This window comes from Brassica rapa, chromosome A03, assembly GCF_000309985.2.
Source record: "Brassica rapa cultivar Chiifu-401-42 chromosome A03, CAAS_Brap_v3.01, whole genome shotgun sequence".
Classification (NCBI taxonomy): Eukaryota; Viridiplantae; Streptophyta; class Magnoliopsida; order Brassicales; family Brassicaceae; genus Brassica; species Brassica rapa.
In genome coordinates, this window is record NC_024797.2 from 36,302,508 (window position 1) to 36,325,616 (window position 23,109).

Below are 23,109 nucleotides of genomic sequence, written 5' to 3' on the forward strand. Positions count from 1 at the left end.
AATTGAGGTATAGCTGACTTTTATCTACCTTAACGGCTGCTTTATGAAGACGAATCGGCTGACTTATTAAATATTTTCCTATCTTAGGGTATGGTTTGAGGTTTGGCTGAGCTATATCTACCTTAACGGCTCTTTTATGAAGACGAATCGGCTGACTTATTAAATATTTTCCTATTTTGGGGTATGGTTTGAGGTTTGTCTGAGCTATATCTAACGTAACGGCTGCGTAATTTAAACAAGGTGGCTGAGTTACGATAAACAAATCATAACTTTAAGTCAAGTACAAAATATCTAGCCATAAGTCATACAAAACTCATCTTCATTCATCGCCAAACGACCTTACCAAACTACAATTTCCTTCATCGAAGACATCTGCTGCCATCTTCATTCTCAGACCTTGAATATTTTCATCCGATATCCCATCAAAAGCTACACCAAGCGCTAGACACTCAACGAACTTCAATGCATACACTCCACAATCGCCTCTCAGGTTGTTTTGTGGAACAATACGTTTTGTTCTTCGTCTGAATACAAACTTTTTCTTGGTAGGGACTCGGATATCATCAGGAATAAGGGCATTCAGAATCGCAGGGATCATACCAGTAAGCGGCCTAAAGAAATTTAGCATTCTCAGCTCACTTTCGAGTGTTTGCTCTCCAACGATTGAATCATAGCAATCAACCTTCTCTTTATGCAGATCCACGTGAAAACCCACCCAATGATTGCCGCCAGTATTAAGCACTCCGTACAAGTGATCTACATATGTAAACCACCGCAACTTTGTCTGAATGTAGGTGGGGATCAAACCGTTTGCTAACCCCTCATAACCACTTCCTTTGAATTTGACCATTTCCGGTTTGGCTTCGAACTCCTTATAATCGTGAACCCATGATTGAAGGAACCAAGAGTCTATAAAGGCAACGCGCTTGGACCAGAATGGGCTGGGATCTTGTTTGGACCTTTGAATGAGGACTCTAATATACGCAGCAATATGCTGCACAGATAATATATAACTCAGTTGTACCATACTTATAACTTAGCCGTAAAGTAAATATAACTCAGCTGCATACTTACATTTTGAACCAGCCATCCATATTCTTTGATGGGCCAAGGTCTTGGAGTGATGAGGATTCTGTAGAACTCAATATCCTCGTGAGCTTCTCCATGTGGAATTTCCCTGATAATTTAACACAACTCAGTCTCTGCAAAATCTTTTTATTAGCTAAAATCAACGAAATGGTGCAAAAGTCCTTACTCGTGTGGTTTTAGGTGTTGCAAAAGATTATCCCTTTTAACCGGATCAACAGGTCCTAGGGGATCATATATTGCAGGTGAAGGTTCTAAACCTTTTCTCATGCACGTCGTTACATTGTCTCCGATGTGGGGAAATGGTACAGAAGGACCAAATTCCGCACTCATTTGAGACTCATCTGGATATAATTGAACAGCTTTCAGCCGATACTCCTTTATTCTTCCACACCTTTTCCTTTCATCTTCCTCCACATCAGACTCCGGCAACAGTTCGTCTGGCCACAGTTCGTCTGTTTCCGCCTTAATTTGCTTAGTCGGAATGGTTATTCTTATTGTACCACTGCGAGTCCTTTTTGAAGCAGGAATATCCTTCTTTAAGTCAGCCTCTTCTTGCTTCTTCTTCTTCTTTAAATCAGCCTCTTCTTGCTTCTTTTTCTTCTTTAACTCAGCCTCTTCTTGCTTCTTCTTCCTCTTCAACTCAGCTTCTTCTTGCTTCTGCTTCTTCTTTAACTCAGCTTCTTCTTGCTTCTGCTTCTTCTTTAACTCAGCTTCATTCCTCTCCAAATCAGCCGCTAAGTTATTTCTTTTCCCTAAGCCCCTGCAACCGCTTCCGAATGGTGGTTCCTTACGACGAGAATCAGAGACCAAATCAGCAATTGTTGCATCGGCATTACCAAACGCCGAATCCAAGTTCTTTTTCACCCCAGCAGCCTTATCCCTGACAACCTTCGAATTCAGCTTTGCTCCCATACCTTTTGCATCAGCTTTAGCAATATCATCTGCCAGATTCTTCTCTGATTGGCCTTTATCAGGGGTCTTTTGCGGTTGGCTGTCTTCGGACTGTTTATCAATAGGGGTCTTAGATGCAGGTTGACCACTATTGGAGTCCGGCTGTCGGTTGTCTTCTGAGACCATCACGTTTTGACCATCAGGTTGACCACTATTGGACTTCGGCTGTTGGTTGTCTTCTGAGACCATCACGTTTTGACCTTCAGGTTGACTACTATTGGACACCCCCAAAACTCTCAGACGCTCTTCAACTGTAGTTTTCACTGTATCTCCAATGGTATCCAAAAGGCCTCGGGAAAAAGATCCAAACTTGGTGTCGTATTCTGTTAATCTCGAGTCAAATTTTCGGTCCAAATTCTCGAGATGAGCAACTATGTTCAGCAGAACCGCTTCGCTACGACCCTTCTCCTTTGCACTCTCCTTTTCCTCTACAACAGCAGTTTCACCCTCATTGATTTTCACCTCCTTCTGTTTCTTACCTTTCTTCTGCTTCTTTGAGGGTGGCTCAGCCTTTGACGAAACTCCAGCCTTCGTTTTATTGTTCTTCTCATTCGATTGCACATAAAAATCTCTAACAAACCTATCTGTATGTATATCTTTAATTAGGTTATCAAGTTGTGGGTCATCTGCTTCATCCTTCCACTGAGGAAACAGCTCTTCTAGACCCTCATTCATCACCATTTTCCTCACACGCACCTACAACACAAAAACATAAATCAGTCATTAAAATTAACAACTCAACCATAAAATAATCCAATAACTCAGACATTACATTACAGGATTCATATGTCTGATTTAAACCTTACCGTTCCATGATCATTCATCTCCTTAGCTATTGTAGTAGCAAGACTTGCACGAGTACGACTTCCACCCCATCGCAAAAGCGAAATTTCGTCTGGATTCACTTTTCTACCATAAAGCTCTCTGAACACTGTGACAGATTCATACGCCCAAACCAATAACACGTCCTTGAAGCCGCTAAGGGTGTACGACCCTCCTTGTGGATGCAACAACTTGATAAAATCAACAAGAAATTCATAGGCAGTCCGACCCCAAGGATAAGTCCTCAGGGCGTCATCATCGATTACTCTTTTTGCACTTTCAAAGGGTATTCTACAATTATGATGCAAGCCATAAAGTCCAATGGCTTGAAGAAACAACAGCCCATACCATTTCCGCTGATCAGCACTCCAGAATGGACACTCCGTTAAAGCTTCTATAAGTTCATCAAACTTGGGTCCGTACCCAAGCGGCACTTTCAACAACTCCCACAACGTTTTGTAATTCTCTTGATCAGGTTCAAAACTTTCTTCTGGCAGTGGATTTGTGTTTAAACCCGTGATCTCACCAAATCCTATTAAGCTAAACCTGAGAGGTTGATCAACAACGAGAGACCAAATCTCCTTCTTATAGACTCGCAGCTGTCTACAAAGTAGATAATGTACGGTCTTACCAGACCACACCAATTTGCTCTCAGCCAGTTTAGCAATCAATCCAACAGGATACGTCTTCAGATTATCCCACACATCTATTCCAATTGCTTGTCTAAGTCGAGGGATCTCAGAAAAATGGCTATTCGTATTAATGCTTTTGTTTTCAAAAATAGAAGCCCCTTCAGGGTAAAGTCTTGGAGGGTAATCCCTTGCTAGATCTTCGGAAACATCCATCTGATCAAAAAAGACATATATAACATATCAATGATAAATCAGAAGAAAGACATAAAATAAACAAGCCACAAAACATAACTCAGCCATCATTACATAAATAAATCAGTCACAAAGAATACTAAATCAGTCTCAATTACCTTCTATAAATCAGTCGTTAAGGATCCTAAATCAGCCGTAACGAATACTAACTCAAACTCAGACAAAACATATATCTAACTCACAGCATTAATTATACTCACTCAAATACTCGAAAAAATCAAAGCAAAGCCTCGAAATATACCAGAGAATACGATTACAGAGATTTGAGGAGACAACCAATCTGAAGAAGAAGCTTACGGACACACGATTTCAGAGAAAACGCTTACGGAGACTAGAGAAGAAGATTACGGAGATTATTTCAAAGAAGCCGCTTTGCCGAGAAGAGTTGTAGTGAACACGATTTCGAAAACAGTTAGGGTTTAGTGGGAGAACAGTCTCGGAGAAGTTAATGATCGTCGTTTGATTTTCCTTTGTGTTAGGTGACGTGGTATCATTACTTCTGATGTGGATTTTAAAATTAAAATTAATCACAAGTAAAAAAAAAAAAGGGCTTAAACAGTAATTTACTAGGGTTCTAAAAACACTCTAGTCATTTTCAAAAGATTTGTATTAGTATAGTCATTACCTCACTTTTTTGTATTAGTCTTGTCATTTTCTCTATTTTTTTTAACACCAATTCTATTTATTATTTTACTTACATTTATTAAATGAAATGTTTTTATATAAAACTACATAAATTAAGAGATATATCACGAATATTTTTCAAAAAATAAAGATCTTCAATCTATGTGGTTTTACTGACAAAATATATTTACAAACATGTTATAATGATTTTAAACGCACATAATCTCAATCATGTAAAACGTCGCATATTAATGTGACTAATATCAAAATCAAAATCAAAATAATTATATTTTATGAAGTTTTTTATAGTATAATAAGTACATGATTAGCAAGTAGATGCAACAACATCTACTATTACAATAAATAAACATATTAATTTTTATGATACAAAAGAGATATATAATTATTGTTTCCACATATATATAAAATAAAAGTTACATAGTGAGTTTAAAAAAGGAACTGAATGTAATTTCGGTATTGATAGATATTTTTTTTTTCACCTGGCTAAAGGTTTTTTTTAAAGAGAATCAAAGGCCTGTAAAATCTGTTTAAGACAGACCTCGAGATCTTAATGTTGGCTAACATGTCTTACAAAAGAAAGTCTTGTAGCTAATTACCCCAATTTGGCAGAACTTACTTACGTGTACATAAGCAAGCAACAATCCAAAAAAAGAGTTCACAAGATCAACTAGCAAACCAGAAACTTAAGTAGGAAGACAACGGAAGTCCTAAATTACACAACAAAAGAGACATAGCAACCCTGGTCCGTTTCTGTTCTAACCGATAAACCATTATATACCTAATAGCTTCATCTTCTTCTTAAGATGCTTCAGCAATGACAGAGCCTATCTCACGCATAAAGTGAGTCTTGTGCAGCACCAGTTCCATTTCTTTGGCCTGCAACAACTTCCACTTGTCTTCCATCCTCTTCTTCGTCTCCACTGTCACCATGCTCCATTTCTGTTTCACAAACTGTTCACTCACACCTAAACCTGCAATAGATCCTACAAGAAACGAGTCTTCAAACCAGTCATCTGCTCCTCCTCCATTAATCAACACTTCATTATCCTTTTCGCCACCAGCCAACACTCGCCTATCTTCTCCTCCATTGTCACCACTAACCAAGACCTCCCTATCTTCTTCTACTTTGTCACCATTAGCAGATTCAGGAGCCACAACTTGTTCTTCTTCTTTACCAAGCTTCTTCGCACTCGAATCGAGAGGCAATCCCCAAATACACGTGGCCAATTTCAAACAGTCAATATCATGAGCTTTAGTCAAGGACTCAGCACCGTGCTTGGCTTTCCCCATATACTTCCTCTTCAAAGACCTAATCTTATCCACGAACTGGATCTTACTAGCCTCGAAGCTAATCGACTTGCTGGCGAGTTCGTAAAACCTATCCATGTCTTCGTACGGATTCTTCCCCGAATCAGCTTTGAAATCGATCATACCTTGAAGCAAAGAGACCTCATCTTCCTCGCTCCACAGCCTCTGAAACGACGACGGTTTCTTCGCCTCCTCTGCAATTCTGGCCCGTTTTGCACTGGCGGAGGTCGTTTCGATCGGCCGCTTCTTCACCGCCTTGGGTTTGGTGACGGCGATCGGCTTCTCAGATTTGGATCTCTTCGCGGACGGGATGGCGACTGGATTCATGAGATGGTCAGAGGAAGAATCGTCGGAGATCTGTTCTTTTTCATCGTCTCCGGACAAGGCCTCGACTTGATCGTCGTCGGTTGAAGATGCCGTCGGTGGATCTTCCAAAGGGGTGAGCTTCTTCTTCGTCATTCGGAGATTCCGAGGAAAGCTTACGGTATTCATAGATATATAAAAATATATAGTTGCACTGTCCCATCAAAAGATATAATATTGATAAAAATATATAAAACTAGAAGTGAAATTTTATGAATAAGAAGGAAGAAAGAAAACAGAAGGATCAGGCGTTTGAGATGAGGTACTGTTTTTTTTAATTTACAGATTGATGGGCCATTTATATGATTTAAAGCAAACTTTGGGTGGTGGTCTTTTATACAAAAAAAAACTTTGTTCTTTGGTTTTATTTGGTTTCCGTCTTATTTTATTTGTAATGTATTCTCATGAACTGGTTTGGAGACCAACAATATATTTATTGTTTTGCTATTTTACTCAATTCATTCATTATTATTCCATCTGTTTCATTTTAATTATCGCTTTATTTTTAATCACTCAGATTAAGAAAATATGTAATTTTATATATTTACTAAATAAAAACATTATTAGCAATACACGTAAACACATTTCAATCAATAGAAAAATAGTTTAGAATATAAAATCAATATATTTTGCATTAAAATTATAAAATAACATTTATTTTGAAACGAAAATTTTATTCTACAACAACAACTAAACTAAAACGGAGAGTGTATAAAATAGTTTGGTTTTATTAAAAAATATAGTAGTCTGTTTAAACAATCGGTTTCAATCAAAAACTATGTTTAGCAATTTCATTTTACTTAATCATGTTGCAAATTGACCAAAACAATATTTTTAATCTTTTTCTACGCAACGATTTAGCTAAAAAATTTGGTTCCTTTGGTCAACCTAATAAAATAACGTTGGTACTCTATCAAACCAAAATATTTTCCAAAATCAAAAATCAAAAACCAAAAATCTAAAAATCTAAATCTAAAAACTAAAAGACTAAAATCTAAATACTAAGAAAACATTCATCACCATAGAAAATGTAAAGAGCCGGATTCTACTTTTATACTACCTTTGAAAACTGATGCCAGAGAAACATGAACTCAATGACTCTAAAAACATAACTAAGTTTTAAATGAGTTGTAAATTCTAACAAGTTTTTAATATGAAAACCTAAATAAATAAGATAAAAGTATGTAAAGCATAAACAAAGTTTAATTAAACTAGGGGCGGAACCCCGCGCAAGCGCGGGGATGTTAAAGATACATGTATTGTCGTAGTTTAAAATTTATAGGAGGTGGAGTCAAGTAGTTTCCTTAGTATAATCATAGTGATTACCAGAAGAGCTGTATAAGAAGAAGAGAAAATATGTCTAAATTTATATTAATGCACATGTATAAGTTGAATATTGAGACAACAATATTAAATAATATTCTTATATGTATAAAATCAACAACTACAATAATTTTTTTATCAATTTACAAAAGAAACTCTTTAAAAAAAATCTTTTTAAAGATATATTTCATTAAAATAAAAATATATTTCATTGCAATGTATATACATTAACTAACATTTTGAAATTTTACATTTATATTAGTTATATTATATTATTTGATATATATAAAATATGTTGCATAGAAATTAACATTGAATTTCTTTTTAAAATGTTATAAAAAAATTTCAACTTTTTCAAAAATGAAAATTTGATTGAAATCCTAACTATATAATCTTAACCATCATGTTTTGAACCCACCATAACCTAAAGGAATTCAAACAATATTCTCAACAACATATATATCTCAAGAGTGATGACAATATGCATAAAGGTCTCACGCTCTCTCTCTATAATGGCAAAATTTCATAGATAAAAAATAACATGTTTGAAGATAGCTTCTCCCTCAGCCCAACAGGGTGAATCATAATGATCCCACAGATCAGAACTGTAAAAAAGAAAAAGAGATAAACTCTAATCACCAATTGTGACTTTTTAATCTCCTGGTTTTGAGCAACTTTTGTGACTCTTTCCACTTGCTTTGCGCCTTAACGTGGATGACAAAAAGAGATACCAAGCGAAGAGTTTTCCGATTTGCTGGAATGCTCAACTCAGTTGCCCTCACCATCAGATTCGCCCATCCATTAGAACTCTTCTTTACCCTCATCATGCTTGGTATGGCTTTTCGAAACTGTAAATTCCCACCTGAGTTAGAACACCACCTGAGTTCCCGATTTAATTTAGTGTTGATCCTTGCTTGGGATTGTGTAGTTATTCTTTTACCTCATGGATGTTGTGATGAACCCTCTTCTGTTAATGCTCTTTACCGTAACAGACTTGGTAAATATGCCCTGAACACAATAGGCCTACAAAAATGATAGTTCCCTAAAAAGCATCCACCAGTTTCTAAGAAACTAACCCAATTTTAGTGGACAACAGACTTATTCATGAAAACATACACCTAACGATGAGTACATAAGGAGTTGATTTAAAGCTAGAAACGGAACGAAAATGACTAAAAGTAACTTTATAAAATCAAAGAGTGGAGAAAGAGAGTGACATACATTGAATCCAATATATAGAATAAGTTCTCTCCATTAGAAAGGTTGCTTTTTGGAAGAACATGAGGCTTTCCTGATGCCATCTCTTCTAGACGACTGAGATCATCTCAGGGTACTCTACGGCTGTGAGGGGAACTTCCAGTAGAAGAGGAGCCAAAGTAACAACCTAAGCAGGTGCGGAGTTAACATATTTTCCCTTGGGAACATGGATGATCACAACATCGTGTAATGGTGTCATGGGTCCTAGCAAACCCTGCACATTTATGGGCTTAACCACAATCGCTTTAGACAATTTCTTGTACTTAACCATTAAGAAAAAATGAGGAACTCGAAAGAAGAAACTCTCACCTGTATAAAAGAACATGTTTTACTGCAGAGAGGAAAGTACTCCTTGGTTGGTTGACCGGAGGAAACCATGTAACTAACCTTGAATTTCATGGACTTGGCACCTTTTGAGGACAGAGCTTTCCACTCACAATAACCTGAGAGTAAGAATTTGTGTTGAAAAATAAAAGTGTGTGTGAGATATTTTATAAAGAGGAAAAAACGATTACAGAATATTGGGATTTGTATTAACCTCTCACATCCCTTAGCACCACTCTCACCAAAGAGTTTAAACTTCTGATTCAGAGATTACCACCATGGAAGGTGATCGTAGGAGTACATATGACAAACCGTACTAAAGTAAATCATCATTATTTAAAAAAAATAAAAATAAAACATCTAATATAAGATGTTCCGCCTTCAAAAGGATATAAACCACTTCCCTTTAGTAAACTACACTTCCAATACAAAAGAAGATCACATTCAAGGAAGAGCTAAAAAAAACATTACATTTTGAACCAGACTTTGAGGTAACGAAGATCATCCTTGTACCGGTCCGAGTGCCAGAACTTCTCACGCACTGTTTCGTATATCACCAACAGACCCGAGCACTCTCCACCCGGAGGAAACGCCTCTTGCACCCATTTAACACACCTGGAGAGAAACCTCAAATCTCAGGATCAAGAAGACTTTTTATAATCAAGAATAGATAAAAAAAATGAACTCACTTTATCCATGGGAAGAGAGGGTCGTCACCGTCGTACTCATCTATATCCTCAATCAGTTTCCTAATGAATCAGAGATCAATGAGTGTGATTCGATTGAAACCCAAGAGATAAAAAAGTTGAAGTGATTCGATTGAAACCCTCAGCAAAAGCTCTTGAAGAAAATTTTACCTTCACTCTTGAAGAAAACGACTCGAATTGGTTTCATGGAGAGAAGACGAAGTGGGGGATGAGAAAAGCCTCGTCATCTCCGTGTCTTAGATTTAGGTCGGATTCTTAGATTTAGGTTTTTAGGTTAAGTTAAAACAAAGCCCAAACACAAACACATAAAGCCCAAATGTAAATTTAAGCCCAAAAAAATGAAATGTTCTAATTGGTTGATTATATTTGATGATGTGGATAGCCTAATTGCTCATTATATGTCCTTTTTAGTATTGTGATTTGATATCAGATTGCTTACCATCCGCTAATTTCCAATATTGAAAATACAAAAAATAATGAGTTTTAATCATTTCAAATTTATTGGACAACACAGTGAATAAATAAATATAAAAATTACAAATTGGCATATTTCTTATATTTTAATAGTCAATTTACAGTTATTTTGAATCTCGGGCGTAGTTCTCCGGTGTAGCATGCGTCAATGCCTAGTTATATTATAAGGTTTTGAAATATTGATTGTTTTCTAATAGTACGCGGTGAGAAGATAGATCAGACATTAAAAAGGAATATTGTTGATGACATTAAAAAGGAATTTGCTGATGTTTAATACAGAGTGAATTGAATGAATGTGATTGGATGACCATCAAAAAATTTCATATTGACATGTAGGAGAAAGTTATAGGTTAACGTTTCATGATTTTAAAATAACTAGATCCTTTTTTCGCGCTACGCGCGGATCATGTGCTATCAATATTTTTAAGGGCAATTCTTCTAAATAGACCATTTTTAAGTTTTGGTCACAAAACTAGACCAAAAAGAAGAAAATGACCAAAATATTTCATTTAATAGTTAAAAAAACCTTAATACCCTAGATATATATAAAATAAAAATAAAAATAAAATAAAATTAATTTTTTTTAGATTATATGTCTTCAAATTCAAACTTTTTTATAATTTTTTTTTTCGAAATTTGTTTTTCGAATTGTCTTTTTGTAATTCGAAAATAATTTTTTAAACTATTTTTAAAATTTAATTTTCAAATTTTTAATATTTATTTTTTATTTTATAAAATTTTAAACCTCAATCCCTAATCTCCATCTCTTAACTCTAAACCCTAAAGTTTGGATTAGTTAACCCTAGAGGTATAAATGTATATTTACCTCTTTAATGAAATATTTTAGTCATTTTGATCCTTAGAATCTATATTTGTGACAAACAAAATTTTAGTGATATCCTAGGGTATTTCTCTATTTTTAAAAACTGATACTATTTCTGTTTCATAATAAGTGTCATTTTGACTTTTTTTCTTGTTACAAAAAAGTATCACTTTACAATTTTAATACAAATTATATTTATTTTCAGCTGAAAATTAATTGAATACTGCATTGATTTTATAAATATTTTTATTTAACTCAAATACTATTGGTCAGAGAAGTATAATTAATAACAACTTACATATATTTCCGCCACTTTCTTAATTTATGTGAAAATGTCAAAGTCACACTTATTTAGAAGCGGAAAGAGTATTAACTTTTATTTGTCTTGTTTTCATATCTTCTGTATTTATAAGGTATTTTTATTTCATAGTTTTTCAATCCAATGTGAATTTTATTTCTTTCATTTTTTCATTATTTTTAAGTTGTAAAATAAGGATTTTTTAGATAATATGTACACACATCTTTTTTTTTAATAGTGTTCATATTAGTAATCCAAAAAACTCAGTATGAATAACATAATAAAGGAAAAATGATTGTTTGGAGATATTTGTTATTTTTTAATGCATGTGAGTATTTATTATTTGCATTTTAATTTATCTATTTTTTTTCCTCTCAAACTTCTAACATTCCAATGCAGAATTAATTTTTGTTTTTGCTGCGGGTTAGTCTAACTTTAAAATATTGTATATGATAATTTAACTTGAGCTTTTATTTTTATGACCTTTATATATTTTTATATTACCATTTGTTGACAATATGAGTTTCTTTGTTATCCTCATATCTTATACACACTCCAATGCCGAGTGAATAATAAGTCAACTTCAAAACTTTCATTCTTTGATGTTCATTAATTGCTTGAAATTAGCCGCTTCTTAATCCCATACAGAGAGAGAGGTATAAACGTTGACATACCATAATTTCTTAATATGAAAGCTTAATTATAGGTGACTATTTTGTTGGTATAATTATATTTTAGTATATGTGTGTTTTCTTATAACAACTTTTATTTTTTGTTTATTGATTTTGGAGATATATTCATTGTATAATATGTATTTACCTTATCTGTTTGAAAAATAATTTATTTCAATTTATTTTTTCACTTAAAAATAAATTTGAGAAGTTAATTGACAGGTATGCGCTTATAGTGGGAAATGTAGCAATTGATTATAATTTTACCCTATAGGGAAACGTCTTAGGAACATTCCTTGATTGAGAGTATTGTTGTTGTTCGCATAACTTTAACATATGAATGCATCGTTAGCCTTAATTCATATGGTTCAGATGTTCCATGGATTGTGAGATTTCATAAAAAAAAAAAAACTGGCATCTTCAAAAATTTATATTTCGCAATTTCTTCGTGTTATTACAATGCAATTTGCTATCTATTGCTTATCCTTGGTAGTGTAATTTTCTTGTTAACAATTTATAGACATAATAATGTATACTTTAAATTATTTTATAAATATATTTTCCTGATAAAAATAATAATATTTTGTACCTTTATGAGTTTATCTGTTGTTTTTCTCATTCTATATTTCTCATATTAATTTGATAGGAACGATTTTCAAATCTTCATTGCTATAGTAAGTTTTTGTTAATTTGTAGCATTTGATATTATTTTTATAAACCGCTTCTTTTTGTTCTATATCATGTTGATGGTAACTTTTTTGCATATATTAATCTATATCATCAATCTTTTTTCTCAAATTTTGGATTTTCATTTTGATCTTCTATTGTCTACTGCATAAGTGGTATAGATACAATATTTGCTTCTCGAAGGTCCATCTCAAAAATTTTTGGAGCCCAATGGCACTTGGCAAAACCGGTTGGTGTACATGTTTTCAGGAACGACCAAACTCAAAGGTTCTGAGGTTGTAATGTGATTTGTGTTTCTCTAAATATTGCAACTTGCAAATCGTTGGTTTTTATGTTAGTTTTCTTCTGAGTTCTGAGGCCCTTAGGGAGTAGTTTGACTAAATAGAAAAGCATACATGATGTAATGGGATTGAAAAATAAAATCATCAAAGTAATCTAAATAATAAGCCAATGCTCAATAACCAAAGAAATAGTCCAATAGAATCCAAGAATGATAACCCTAAAATTTAACATGGTATTTGATACGAAGTAACTAAAGTTCATAACAAAATGTTTGAAAATCCTGAGTAACCCATACGCTGTTTGACTTGCAGATAATTTCTGCTTTCAATAATCCTAACAAAACTTCATGTTTCTTTTGCTTCTCTAGTACTCTCTCTTCTGAAAAACCTAACAAATAGATAAATAAAAAATGACCAACCACATTACAAACATGTCATTTCCTCTACCTCGGTGTAAGCCTCTATTCTTGATTTCATTTAAACCAATTGCAATCAGAGAAATACTTGATGGACCGGTCTAAAAACGATCCCTCTTCATATATACTGCAAAAAGAGAATGTATCCAGTCCCCACCAAGCTCAGGCTTCATCAAAACACTCAACCTTAAATTTCTCTGCAGTTGGTGAGGTCTGCCAGAAAGAGAGAAACGTAAAGCTAAAATCAGATGGCAAAGACGTAAATAAACTCCAAATCCGAGGGTAATCATTACTCCCTTCCTCCACAAATGACAGAACCGTAAAGCATAGACAGAGAGAAGAGATCTGAGTAAAGCTTATATGGTCTCTAGATCAAACTGTCGTTGGACGATCATTATCAACCGGTTCACATTCTCTTTCCCCTAGCTCTGGACTCAAGCGGCTCCAGTTTCAGATTCCTCAGGCCCTTCTCTCTCCTCAGATTTTTTGGATTCCTCAGGCCCTTCTCTCTCCTCAGATTCTTATCTTGTGACCTTCACCAAGAATCAAATGAAAGTAGAGGCATGAATGCTTCTCTTGAATCTCTCATAAAGACATAAGCTTTTTATGCTATTAAGAGATCAAACACTGGAACATATAGCTTATGTAGGGCATTACTTTTTGTGCGTTGCGGTTTGAGATTTGTTTCAGCTAAAGTTGAAAACTTTCAATTCGATCATGCAAATATACTGAAAATAAGTTAAAAGTAATTTAGAATGTAAGAATATGAATAAGGTAGAAGATGAAACGCAATTTTTTAGGGATAAACCCAAATTAAAAGTAGCAGGACACTCAACAGCTCTGCACTGGAAGAAGATTGTATGACTTACATAACTGAAAAGAAGGAGACTGAATTCTGCTTTATCCAAAAACATGTCCTGAGAAAAATGACTTTGATGACAATATTATCATGGAAAGTAAAATGCAAGGGTGTGAAGAAATGCCTTGGATGCAGAACCTGGATTAAAGCTTGAAGTGGATCTTCATTAGAAGGCCTGACATATTGATTCTTGACATTGACAATACTGCAGGCCCCAACTCGTGAAATCTCATCTTGGGAAAAATGCACATTTATATCATCATCGTCAAAATCTGCATTGTATGTAGTTGAACCAAAGTCATTTTCAAGTAAGTCAAGAGACAAAAGAAAATGCATGTGGAAGATGAACAAAGATACAGAAAAGCAACTATGTATTTAAAGAAGACGTAAAGCATAAAACTACATATAACGACAGCAATGGTTATTAGTAGGATCGGTGTATATGTGTCTATAGCCATAGCGTTCAATGAGAAACCAAAATGATGAAAACGACCTCCAAGGAGGCGAAAGTAAAGAGTCTCAAATAAGGTGGAAAAGTCAGTTACCAAAAAAAAAGTAGGAGAAGTTCACTGAGTCATAAATGACAGAAGCGATAGCCGTGGAAACTTTCTTCAGCAAAATTATGAACTAACTCTGCAGCTCATGAACATTTTGAATTCTTCACCTAAAGAAATCGTTAATGAAAACAAATGTTCCCAAGATGTGACTTCAAGACAACACAAAGGATTTTCCAAGAACATTCTCAGAAGTCAGAAACAATTACATTAACTATCAATGAAGGTAGTCAAACCAATATCAAAAACTCAAAAAGCATAGACTTGTTACACACTACTAACCTCTCCCATCTCAGCTTTGCTTCCTGGTTTAGCCTTTATTCTCCCCACCATTTGGTTCAACATTGTATCATATTGTGGGTCTCGTTCTTCTAAAACACTATCATCGTTCGTTGTTCTCCGAGCTTCTTCATCTAACAGATATTCCCAAGATTCACGATTGAATCATATTTTAATAAAAAGGTGAAAACTTTCGATCACTCAAAAGCTGAGATGAACAGAAACACCATTAACGGCGGGGGTAGATGGTGATTTGGCGGCGGTGAGCTCTTCCTATGGAAGCCGATCGACAGTGAATCTTGATGGAAATCTCTCAAATTCTTTGACTTTCCCAACGGCTCGACGCAGTTGCGGACCAATTGAAAGACCAACTCTTCAGAGGATACTGAAGCAGCTACTGTTGTGTTCTTCATATGTTTCAAGGAGGACTAAGATTGGTATTTTTTTGAAACCTGAGTTACAAACTTGGTAGATAGGACACAAATAAACGAAAGCTCGATAGTAAGATTTATTTGTATTTAGTAGAGATGGAGGTGATGGAAAAAGAGAAGCCAAAGGAGAAACCTTGATCATGGGTTTGCTGATGATTTGCATGTGCGCTTGCTTATGAATCAAGAGGAAGTGATGTTTCTAATGACCAGCTCCGGAATCTTGGATCGATCTCTTGCACTAATCGACTATGCAGTCGCCATTTCGGCCTAATCTCCGATAAGACTGTCGCCGAGAGAGAGAAATAAAGGTTTATCAGTGCTATTGAGAACATCCAAAATCCTATAATAATCAATTTGAGGATGAGGAAACGGAGAAGACAAAGAAGAAGGTCTATCGACGATGGGTATTAGAGTTTTATTTCGTGGTAATGACTGGGCCACCGATGATGGAGGGTCCAATAAAGAAATTGTGAATTTTAAACAAGATGGAAACGAAATGACATGGCGGTAAAAAGCATTTTAATTGGTTGATTTTTTAAACCAATGTGGACGCTCTCTTTGCCCAGCTTATTTTCCTTTTAGTATAGTATAGATGTGGAAATCCGATACTTCTGTTTTGTAACATAAATCCAATACTTCTATAAAACCTATTTAGTGAATCATGATTCTACTTAAGTTGATTGAAAACATATTTCTCATTCGCTGGATATGAGGATATACACATTGGATTAGGTTTAGTTATATTTTATGCTCAATTATTAATTTTAATAAATAGTTTTAGTATAAGTTTAATAAATAGTTTTAGTAGTTTAGCTGATAATTTATCATTATCTTAAAAATAATTAAAAGATTTGTAACAATAATATCATAGTTAAATTTATATTATATTTACTTGAATAATATTAAAATATTATATATATGTTTACATTATATTTGCTTTACTAATATTAAATTGGTTCTAATTTTAGTCTATATATATAAATATCATATAAGATAGAATAAATCATCTATATTTTAAGATAATTTATTAGGACAATCAAAATCACTCATTTTGATAATTTTGGACAAAATTTGGCAAAGATAAAAAATATTTATATATTATTTATGACGTGGTTTTTTTGCTCTCACATTGAAAGTTAGAGAGTTTAAAGTCTTCATTACGCTTAACAAATAGTAATATTAGATTAAATTGTTAATATATAATTACCATAAGTTAAAAGATTCTATATTATGTTATCCAAAAATATTTTACATCATAATATTTTTAAAATAGATATAAATCCATGTATATATAGTTTAATGTATAGATAAATGTTTTCAAGTTAATTTTACATAATAAAATATATTTTATTAAAATAGAAAAAAACTTTATCCTATATAAAAAATAGTTGATATATCTATTTACAAATATTTGTAAGATTATCAATCCCGCAAGTGTGGGCAAATCACCTAATTTAAAAGTGAAATTATTCAAACCCACCTCTATTTCTCTTTTTATATTACAGAGATTTCTATTTTTTTCTATTTATAGAAAAAGAAAGAGCATTCTTCTATTTTTACTATATATTTAGAGATTGCCATTTTAGAATAATTGAAACATATCTCATTTCTAATATAGAGTTCCACTATGTTAAAAGTGAAAATAGTAAAATACATTGGAAATGGTCTAAGAGAGTGTGTTTATCTCCCGAATTTGACATGAGTATTCAAGGAGAAAAAAATACATGTATGATTGACAGCACAAAATTTAGTATCTAGATAGTCAACCGTTAAAAATTAGACAGAAATCGTTAATTTTTCATTTTTACGTTAACTAATTCAAACACAAATTTTTGCATAGCCATAAACTAGTTCTGGAATAACCGTTAACTAGATGATAATCCGCGCGCATGCGCGGAGTGAATTTTTATAATAATGTTTGTTCATTAAATGGTTTTAACATTTTGCAACACTACAATTTTTATCAATTATAAAATAATGAATACAAATATTGGTCTCTTAAATATATCATTGTTGTTGAACACTTAATGTATTACATCACATTTTAATTATTTTTAAGATTTCATATGCACAAAAGGAAATTAAGTTTTGCGGCTGACACAAATCACCAAAACCAGATATACAACTCAATTGTATAATGAAGAAAGAGGATTAGGTTTTCTGCTCTCTATTTGTTTATTATTGACTCTTCATAAGTGATTTTATTTTCTACCTCAATAAAATTGTGCTTTCGTTATCGTCTTTGTTTCATTGATATGAGTTTAGTTTAACTCATAGTTTTTTTTAAACTTATTCTATGAATTCGGTGAATTACATAAATGTCAATTGAAAAAAGATGGACATTTGTAAAAATTAGTTCCACTCGAGATACATATCTAAGAATCAAAATGTTGAAGAAAATCACTGGAAAACTATATTAACAGGTTAGTGTTCAAATCAAATATATCAAGCTGTTATATAATATAAGTGCAGACTCGAAATAAAAATGTTTGTCTAGTATATATGTTCACCAGTTCGGCCTAAAAATCATCTAATTCTAGAACAACAAAATATATAATTTATTTTATTATCCTACGCTTTTGAGGTTTAGTTACTTAAGAGTATACAAATAAAAATATATATAATACTTTACCATTCTAGTAGATGTGAACTATGTATAAACTAAGAACTGTTTGATTTATTAAATGATAAACTAGAAAACTTATAATAAATAGTTCAAATCTCTCATTCTTACGATTATAATAGCTAGATACAGTATTAGGGAGAAGCAATATTAGACGAATGATCAAATTTCTCATTCTTCGAACAAAGTCAAAATGAGGTGATTGAAATCTTATCATGATATTTCATTATAAGTTTTTAGGAATAAAAATTATGACTAAATTATTTAATCTGAATGAAATAATATATATAGTGCATCCAATATTAAAAATCACTTTGATTTGAAGAAGTGCGCTTCTGAGATTGTCAAGATCAAATAAGATATCAGAAATCACCTATTTAAAAAATAATTTATATACATAAAAGTATATACATTAGAGTAATTACATAAATCAAAATCAATACATTTTGTTTATTTACAATCACATGTTTGGTAAATAAATCAAAACAATCATTTTATTTACTTTATATGGTATAAATTAAACTTTATTGATATTGACGACGATATGTAGTATATTTTAATATAAATATTTATTATTGACACTTCATATTCATATGATTTTTTAACATTTGTATATTAACTGTAACAAAAATGTAAACAATTAATCACAAAACTTTTAATGTGAGATTTTCCAATACATATTTTGAAACTAAATATTAAAATCTTAATAATTTTCACTACAAATTTTGAAATTAACATATTTATATATAGTATATAATTTATTTCAAATGATAGTAATATATATATATATATATATATATATATATATATATATAATATGAATACCTATTAACGAGACTTCTTATTCATACAATTTACTAGGACTGGGCATTTTATCTGATACACGAACATGTATCTGAATCCGATCCGAAAATCCGAATCGAAGTAGTAAAATACCCGAACGATTATTGAATTTGATATCCGAACCCAAACATGTAATATCCGAATCCGAACGGGTAATATCAGAACCCAAATGGATATCCGAAGATAATCAAACATAAGTATACTTAACCCTATATTTCTAGTTTACTTCTCTCATTTTATTCAAAATATTTATATTAATGATGCACATTGTCAAAATTAGATAGTATACATATAATTATGGACAAAATCATTTGCTACTCACTTAAAATACATATCAAACTCTTGTTTCTTGCGTTAACAAAAGCTGCATCTAAAATTTCAAAACAACAACTAAATTAGTGTCTTTCTATTTTTGAAGTTTTATCTCCAAACCTATTAATAGTTTAATCTTTTAAAAAATAGAAAACCAGTCAAGTTAAAAATATATTTTTAATACAAAAACTTAAACAATGAATAATTTATTTATTTTTCTTTTCTTCAAAATTAAAATATCCGAACCAAACCCAAAATATCCGAACCCGGACATAAAATACCCGAATCCGACCCGAAGTGTAGAAATACACGAACAGATTCTATACCATTTTACTGAAATATCCAAAAATCATAAATACTCAATGCGACCCCGAATGTATATTCGAAATCCCTACAATATATGATCATTTTTATCTTGATTGAACAAAAAAAAAGTTAACCCATTGATCACAATATTTTCAATGTGGACTTTTATCATTTTTAGTAATTTATAGTCATTTTTGAAAATTCAAAATATAACATATAAGAAAAAGTCTAATTTTTTTTATTATATGCTTAATTTGATTGTTTAATTTCTTTCAATAATATAAAATTAAGCAAAAAATAGAAATGATACAAAAATTGTTATAAAATATGTATTATTCATAATCATTAATTATCATATATATATTAACCATATTAGGTAATTTTGTAGCTTTTATTTAAGGAAAGAAAAAATATTCTTTTGTACACTACTAATTAATTTGATAGTTAGTTTAATAAAAATCATAGAATATGTTTATACGGACCAACTCATTTTTCTAAGAATTCTAAAAATTATTCTCGTGACGACGTGGCTACAAAAGAAATGTTATAAGGCCTCATGAGTAATATATACGGGATTTTTTTTTAATGAAATGTGCCGATAACAAATAGTTATAGTTGTGGAATCCCTAAAATATATCCATTTCCCCAAAAGTGTAAAGAAAATGAAAAGAGTGTGTTGCGGGGAATCATACCAAAACAAAGGTTGCTCACCCGCAATTGATGCAAGAAATAACGTACATCAAAGAATAAACAACAAATTAATTGCATTTGGAATGTTACCTAAACGGCAAGGTCCCATAAATCTCACCACGTGGACAGAGAGACGATGTCGTTTTCACGAGATTGAACGTCAAATCTCGATTTCAAAAACCCTAACAGGGATTTCGAATGCACATCTCTGGAGGTGAGTGATCTCGAGTTAGTATGGCGCGGAGATCGCCGCCGCAGATTCCGGCGTCACGTCGCGGCGTCGTGTCGTTTCGATGGAAGCTAATCGCTGCACTCTCCGCCTCTCTATGCGTACTAGCTCTCTTCAGTATCTACCACCGTGAGTCTCGTCCGGTGAGATCCCGAATCCCGCTCCAGAAATACTCGGGCGAGCGTCCGAAGATGGCGTTCCTTTTCCTCGCTCGCCATGACCTGCCTCTCGATTTCCTCTGGGACAGATTCTTCAAGGTAGATCATCCATTCCATTCCATTCCCTTCCCCTCTGAATCACTCATCATATTTCTTCTTAGGGCGGAGATGAGAGGAACTTGTCAATCTATGTACATTCAACACCTGGTTTCGTATTCGATCAAGGCACCACTCGATCACACTTCTTCCACAATCGCCAGTTGAAGAATAGCATCGAGGTGGTATGGGGAGAAGCAAGCATGATTGCAGCAGAGAGATTGTTGCTTGCATCCGCCTTGGAAGAGCCTTCTAATCAAAGATTTGTTCTTTTATCTGATAGGTTTGTTGCTTCTAGACTTTTACACATATATATATTCATTCATTCATTGCTTGACCATCTCTTATCTGATGCAGCTGTGTTCCTTTATACGACTTTGGTTACATCTACACATATCTTATGTCTTCACCCAAAAGCTTTGTTGATAGGTAAACACGGTCAGTTTCGTTATGCTAAATGATGATAGATGTTGTTGCTCGAGCCAACTATTTTTTTATAGATCATCATCAACTGTTTTGTAGTTTCCTTGATACTAAAGATCAGCGCTACACCATGAAAATGTTTCCTGTCATACCCAAAGAGAAATGGCGAAAAGGATCTCAGGTTATATTCTTCATCTCTTATTATTTTGAAATCAACTTTTGCAGAATTGTTTCCTGTGCTTGATTTTTAGAGTTTGAGTTTCTTGAGACAAGATTTTCTGTTGCAGTTTTATAAATCATTTTCTTATATACATTTTTGGTTTATTGCAGTGGATATCATTGATCAGAAGCCATGCAGAGGTCATTGTTAACGACGATACTGTGTTCCCAGTTTTTCAGAAATTTTGCAAGGTAAAAGTCAAGGTTTTTGGTGTCTTCTTCACTTGTGATGAGGAGAACATCACCCTTTGTAGATTTCTGTTGAGCTATACTCTTAGGGAAACCTCAAGAGTATCAAATGTTTGTAACATTGTTTCACTTGTGCTGTTTTCTTGAAGAAATAACTTATTAGTTGTTTATTTCTTATCTTTTCCAGCGATCTCTACCTCTGGATCCCAGTAACAAATGGCTATATCTTGTAAGTTGGCCTTCACTATTTTTCTTAATGCCCTCTACTGCCTCTAGATCAGTTTATATGATTCCACAAACAAGTTGTCTCTGTTAATAGCAATGAACAATTAGAGAATCTTCTGTTTGGTCTTAATCTCTCCTAGTGTCTAGATTATGAGTGTTATTTCCCACAGATATCTCGTTCTTTCTCAATAAAATAGCGGCATTTTTGATAATATGTTTCCTACATTGCTGTGAATGCGGAAACAGAAACACAGACGTCACAACTGCATCCCTGATGAACACTACGTTCAAACTCTACTTACAGTAAGCACAGACAACATCTCTCTTTCAGGTTTCCACATTGAATGTTGTGTATCCTAAACTCTTGATCTCTTTCAGATGCGTGGCTTGGAAAGTGAAATGGAACGGAGAACAGTGACTTACACAACATGGAACCTATTAGCCAAAAAAGCTGAAGCCAAATCTTGGCATCCTCTCACTTTCACATCTGACAACTCCGGAGCAAAGGAAATAGAAGAGATAAAGAAAATCAACCATGTATACTATGAAACAGAGTATCGAACAGAATGGTGCCGGGCTAATTCAAAACCCGTCCCTTGCTTTCTCTTTGCGAGGAAGTTCACTAGAGGAGCCGCAATGCGTCTTTTGAGTGAAGGATTAGTAGAATCATCAACTGATACAACCACCACCTCTTGAATGCAAAACACAAAGGTAAAAAAGTTACAAAACTAAGAGAGACAGAAACCCAAAACTGACACCAGAAAGGGTTTAACTTAGAGCATACACAAATGGAGCATACGCAAATGAAGCATACAGATTACAAAGATAGTACATTAATTAATCAGTGGTTTTTTATAAACCGCAGTCGTTATGTATTTCCTTTTTTGGTATTTTATATGTATTTTAAATAAACCGGCAATTCATGGGCTTCTTATACAAAATTTACAATACAAATGTTTCGGGAAACCAGTTTGATGGGTCTAGGGATTAGTTTATTTAGAGCATCTCCAACCCACCTCTATTTCTACCTCTATAATAGCATTTAGAGGCAAAATCACTCCAACCCATCTCTATTTTTGCCTCTAAAATAGAGATTGCTATTTTTTCCTCTATTTATAGAGGAAGAAATAGCATTCCTCTATATTTTGCTCTATATGTAGAGATCTCTATTTTAGAGAAATACATTGGAGTAAAACCCATCTCTATTATAGAGTTCCTCTATTTTAGAGGTAAAAATAGAGAAATACATTGGAGATGGTCTTAGTAGGAGTTGTTATGTTTCTTTGTACACAAACGTTAAAATCGCAGCCGAAAAAACTTATCAAACCATGAATTTTATTTTTTCGGAGA

At 33.3% G+C, this 23,109-nt stretch overlaps 3 protein-coding genes and 2 long non-coding RNA genes across 9 annotated transcripts; 2 read left to right on the forward strand and 3 right to left on the reverse strand.

Moving 5' to 3' along the window:
• Nucleotides 1–319: 319 nt before the first annotated feature.
• On the reverse strand, nt 320–3,707 carry LOC117132706. The gene is made up of 5 exons (XM_033287522.1): nt 2,847–3,707; nt 1,778–2,736; nt 1,256–1,600; nt 1,075–1,177; nt 320–994 (listed from the first exon to the last, which is right to left on the reverse strand). Exons 1-5 carry the CDS (start codon nt 3,705–3,707, stop codon nt 320–322), a joined length of 2,943 nt encoding a protein of 980 aa, XP_033143413.1.
• Nucleotides 3,708–4,915: 1,208 nt separating this feature from the next.
• On the reverse strand, nt 4,916–6,397 carry LOC103848165 (probable transcription factor At1g61730). Of its 2 annotated transcripts, XM_009125126.3 has the most exons (2): nt 5,486–6,397; nt 4,959–5,449 (listed from the first exon to the last, which is right to left on the reverse strand). In XM_009125126.3, the coding sequence occupies exons 1-2, from the start codon at nt 6,189–6,191 to the stop codon at nt 5,190–5,192; spliced, it is 966 nt and encodes a 321-aa protein (XP_009123374.2). In that variant the 5' UTR covers nt 6,192–6,397; the 3' UTR covers nt 4,959–5,189. The 2 variants fall into 2 exon arrangements, with proteins under 2 accessions (XP_009123373.2, XP_009123374.2); XM_009125125.3 differs by having other exon boundaries at nt 4,916–6,379.
• A 6,707-nt stretch (nt 6,398–13,104) lies between these two features.
• LOC103848164 lies at nt 13,105–15,820 on the reverse strand. 4 transcript variants are annotated; one of them, XR_628988.3, is made up of 7 exons: nt 15,580–15,820; nt 15,243–15,479; nt 14,728–15,149; nt 14,321–14,454; nt 14,193–14,240; nt 13,981–14,051; nt 13,105–13,856 (listed from the first exon to the last, which is right to left on the reverse strand). It is a non-coding gene; the product is annotated as an uncharacterized LOC103848164 (long non-coding RNA). The 4 variants fall into 4 exon arrangements; XR_628987.3 differs by having other exon boundaries at nt 14,728–14,846; nt 15,019–15,479; XR_628986.3 differs by having other exon boundaries at nt 14,728–15,479.
• On the forward strand, nt 14,987–15,556 carry LOC117132755. Its single transcript, XR_004456286.1, has 2 exons — nt 14,987–15,082; nt 15,407–15,556. It is a non-coding gene; the product is annotated as an uncharacterized LOC117132755 (long non-coding RNA).
• A 4,466-nt stretch (nt 15,821–20,286) lies between the features above and the next one.
• LOC103848163 (glycosyltransferase BC10) lies at nt 20,287–22,728 on the forward strand. Its single transcript, XM_009125124.3, has 8 exons — nt 20,287–20,706; nt 20,769–20,986; nt 21,061–21,132; nt 21,226–21,307; nt 21,457–21,537; nt 21,722–21,763; nt 22,006–22,062; nt 22,138–22,728. The coding sequence occupies exons 1-8, from the start codon at nt 20,455–20,457 to the stop codon at nt 22,453–22,455; spliced, it is 1,122 nt and encodes a 373-aa protein (XP_009123372.1). The 5' UTR covers nt 20,287–20,454; the 3' UTR covers nt 22,456–22,728.
• Nucleotides 22,729–23,109: the final 381 nt, after the last annotated feature.

What these genes read in the sequence shown, in the direction of transcription:
- LOC103848165 (XM_009125125.3), bottom strand. Translation starts at nt 6,191, where the DNA reads ATGAATACCGTAAGCTTTCCTCGGAATCTCCGAATGACGAAGAAGAAG.
- LOC117132706 (XM_033287522.1), bottom strand. Translation starts at nt 3,707, where the DNA reads ATGGATGTTTCCGAAGATCTAGCAAGGGATTACCCTCCAAGACTTTAC. An exon ending in GAGTTAAAGAAGAAGCAGAA is followed by an intron (nt 1,601 to 1,777) that starts GCAAGAAGAAGC and finishes TGCTTCAAAAAG; the next exon opens with GACTCGCAGTGGTACAATAA. An exon ending in ATGGATGGCTGGTTCAAAAT is followed by an intron (nt 995 to 1,074) that starts GTAAGTATGCAG and finishes TTATCTGTGCAG; the next exon opens with CATATTGCTGCGTATATTAG.
- LOC103848163 (XM_009125124.3), top strand. Translation starts at nt 20,455, where the DNA reads ATGGCGCGGAGATCGCCGCCGCAGATTCCGGCGTCACGTCGCGGCGTC. An exon ending in AATGGCGAAAAGGATCTCAG is followed by an intron (nt 21,308 to 21,456) that starts GTTATATTCTTC and finishes GGTTTATTGCAG; the next exon opens with TGGATATCATTGATCAGAAG. An exon ending in GTAACAAATGGCTATATCTT is followed by an intron (nt 21,764 to 22,005) that starts GTAAGTTGGCCT and finishes ATGCGGAAACAG; the next exon opens with AAACACAGACGTCACAACTG.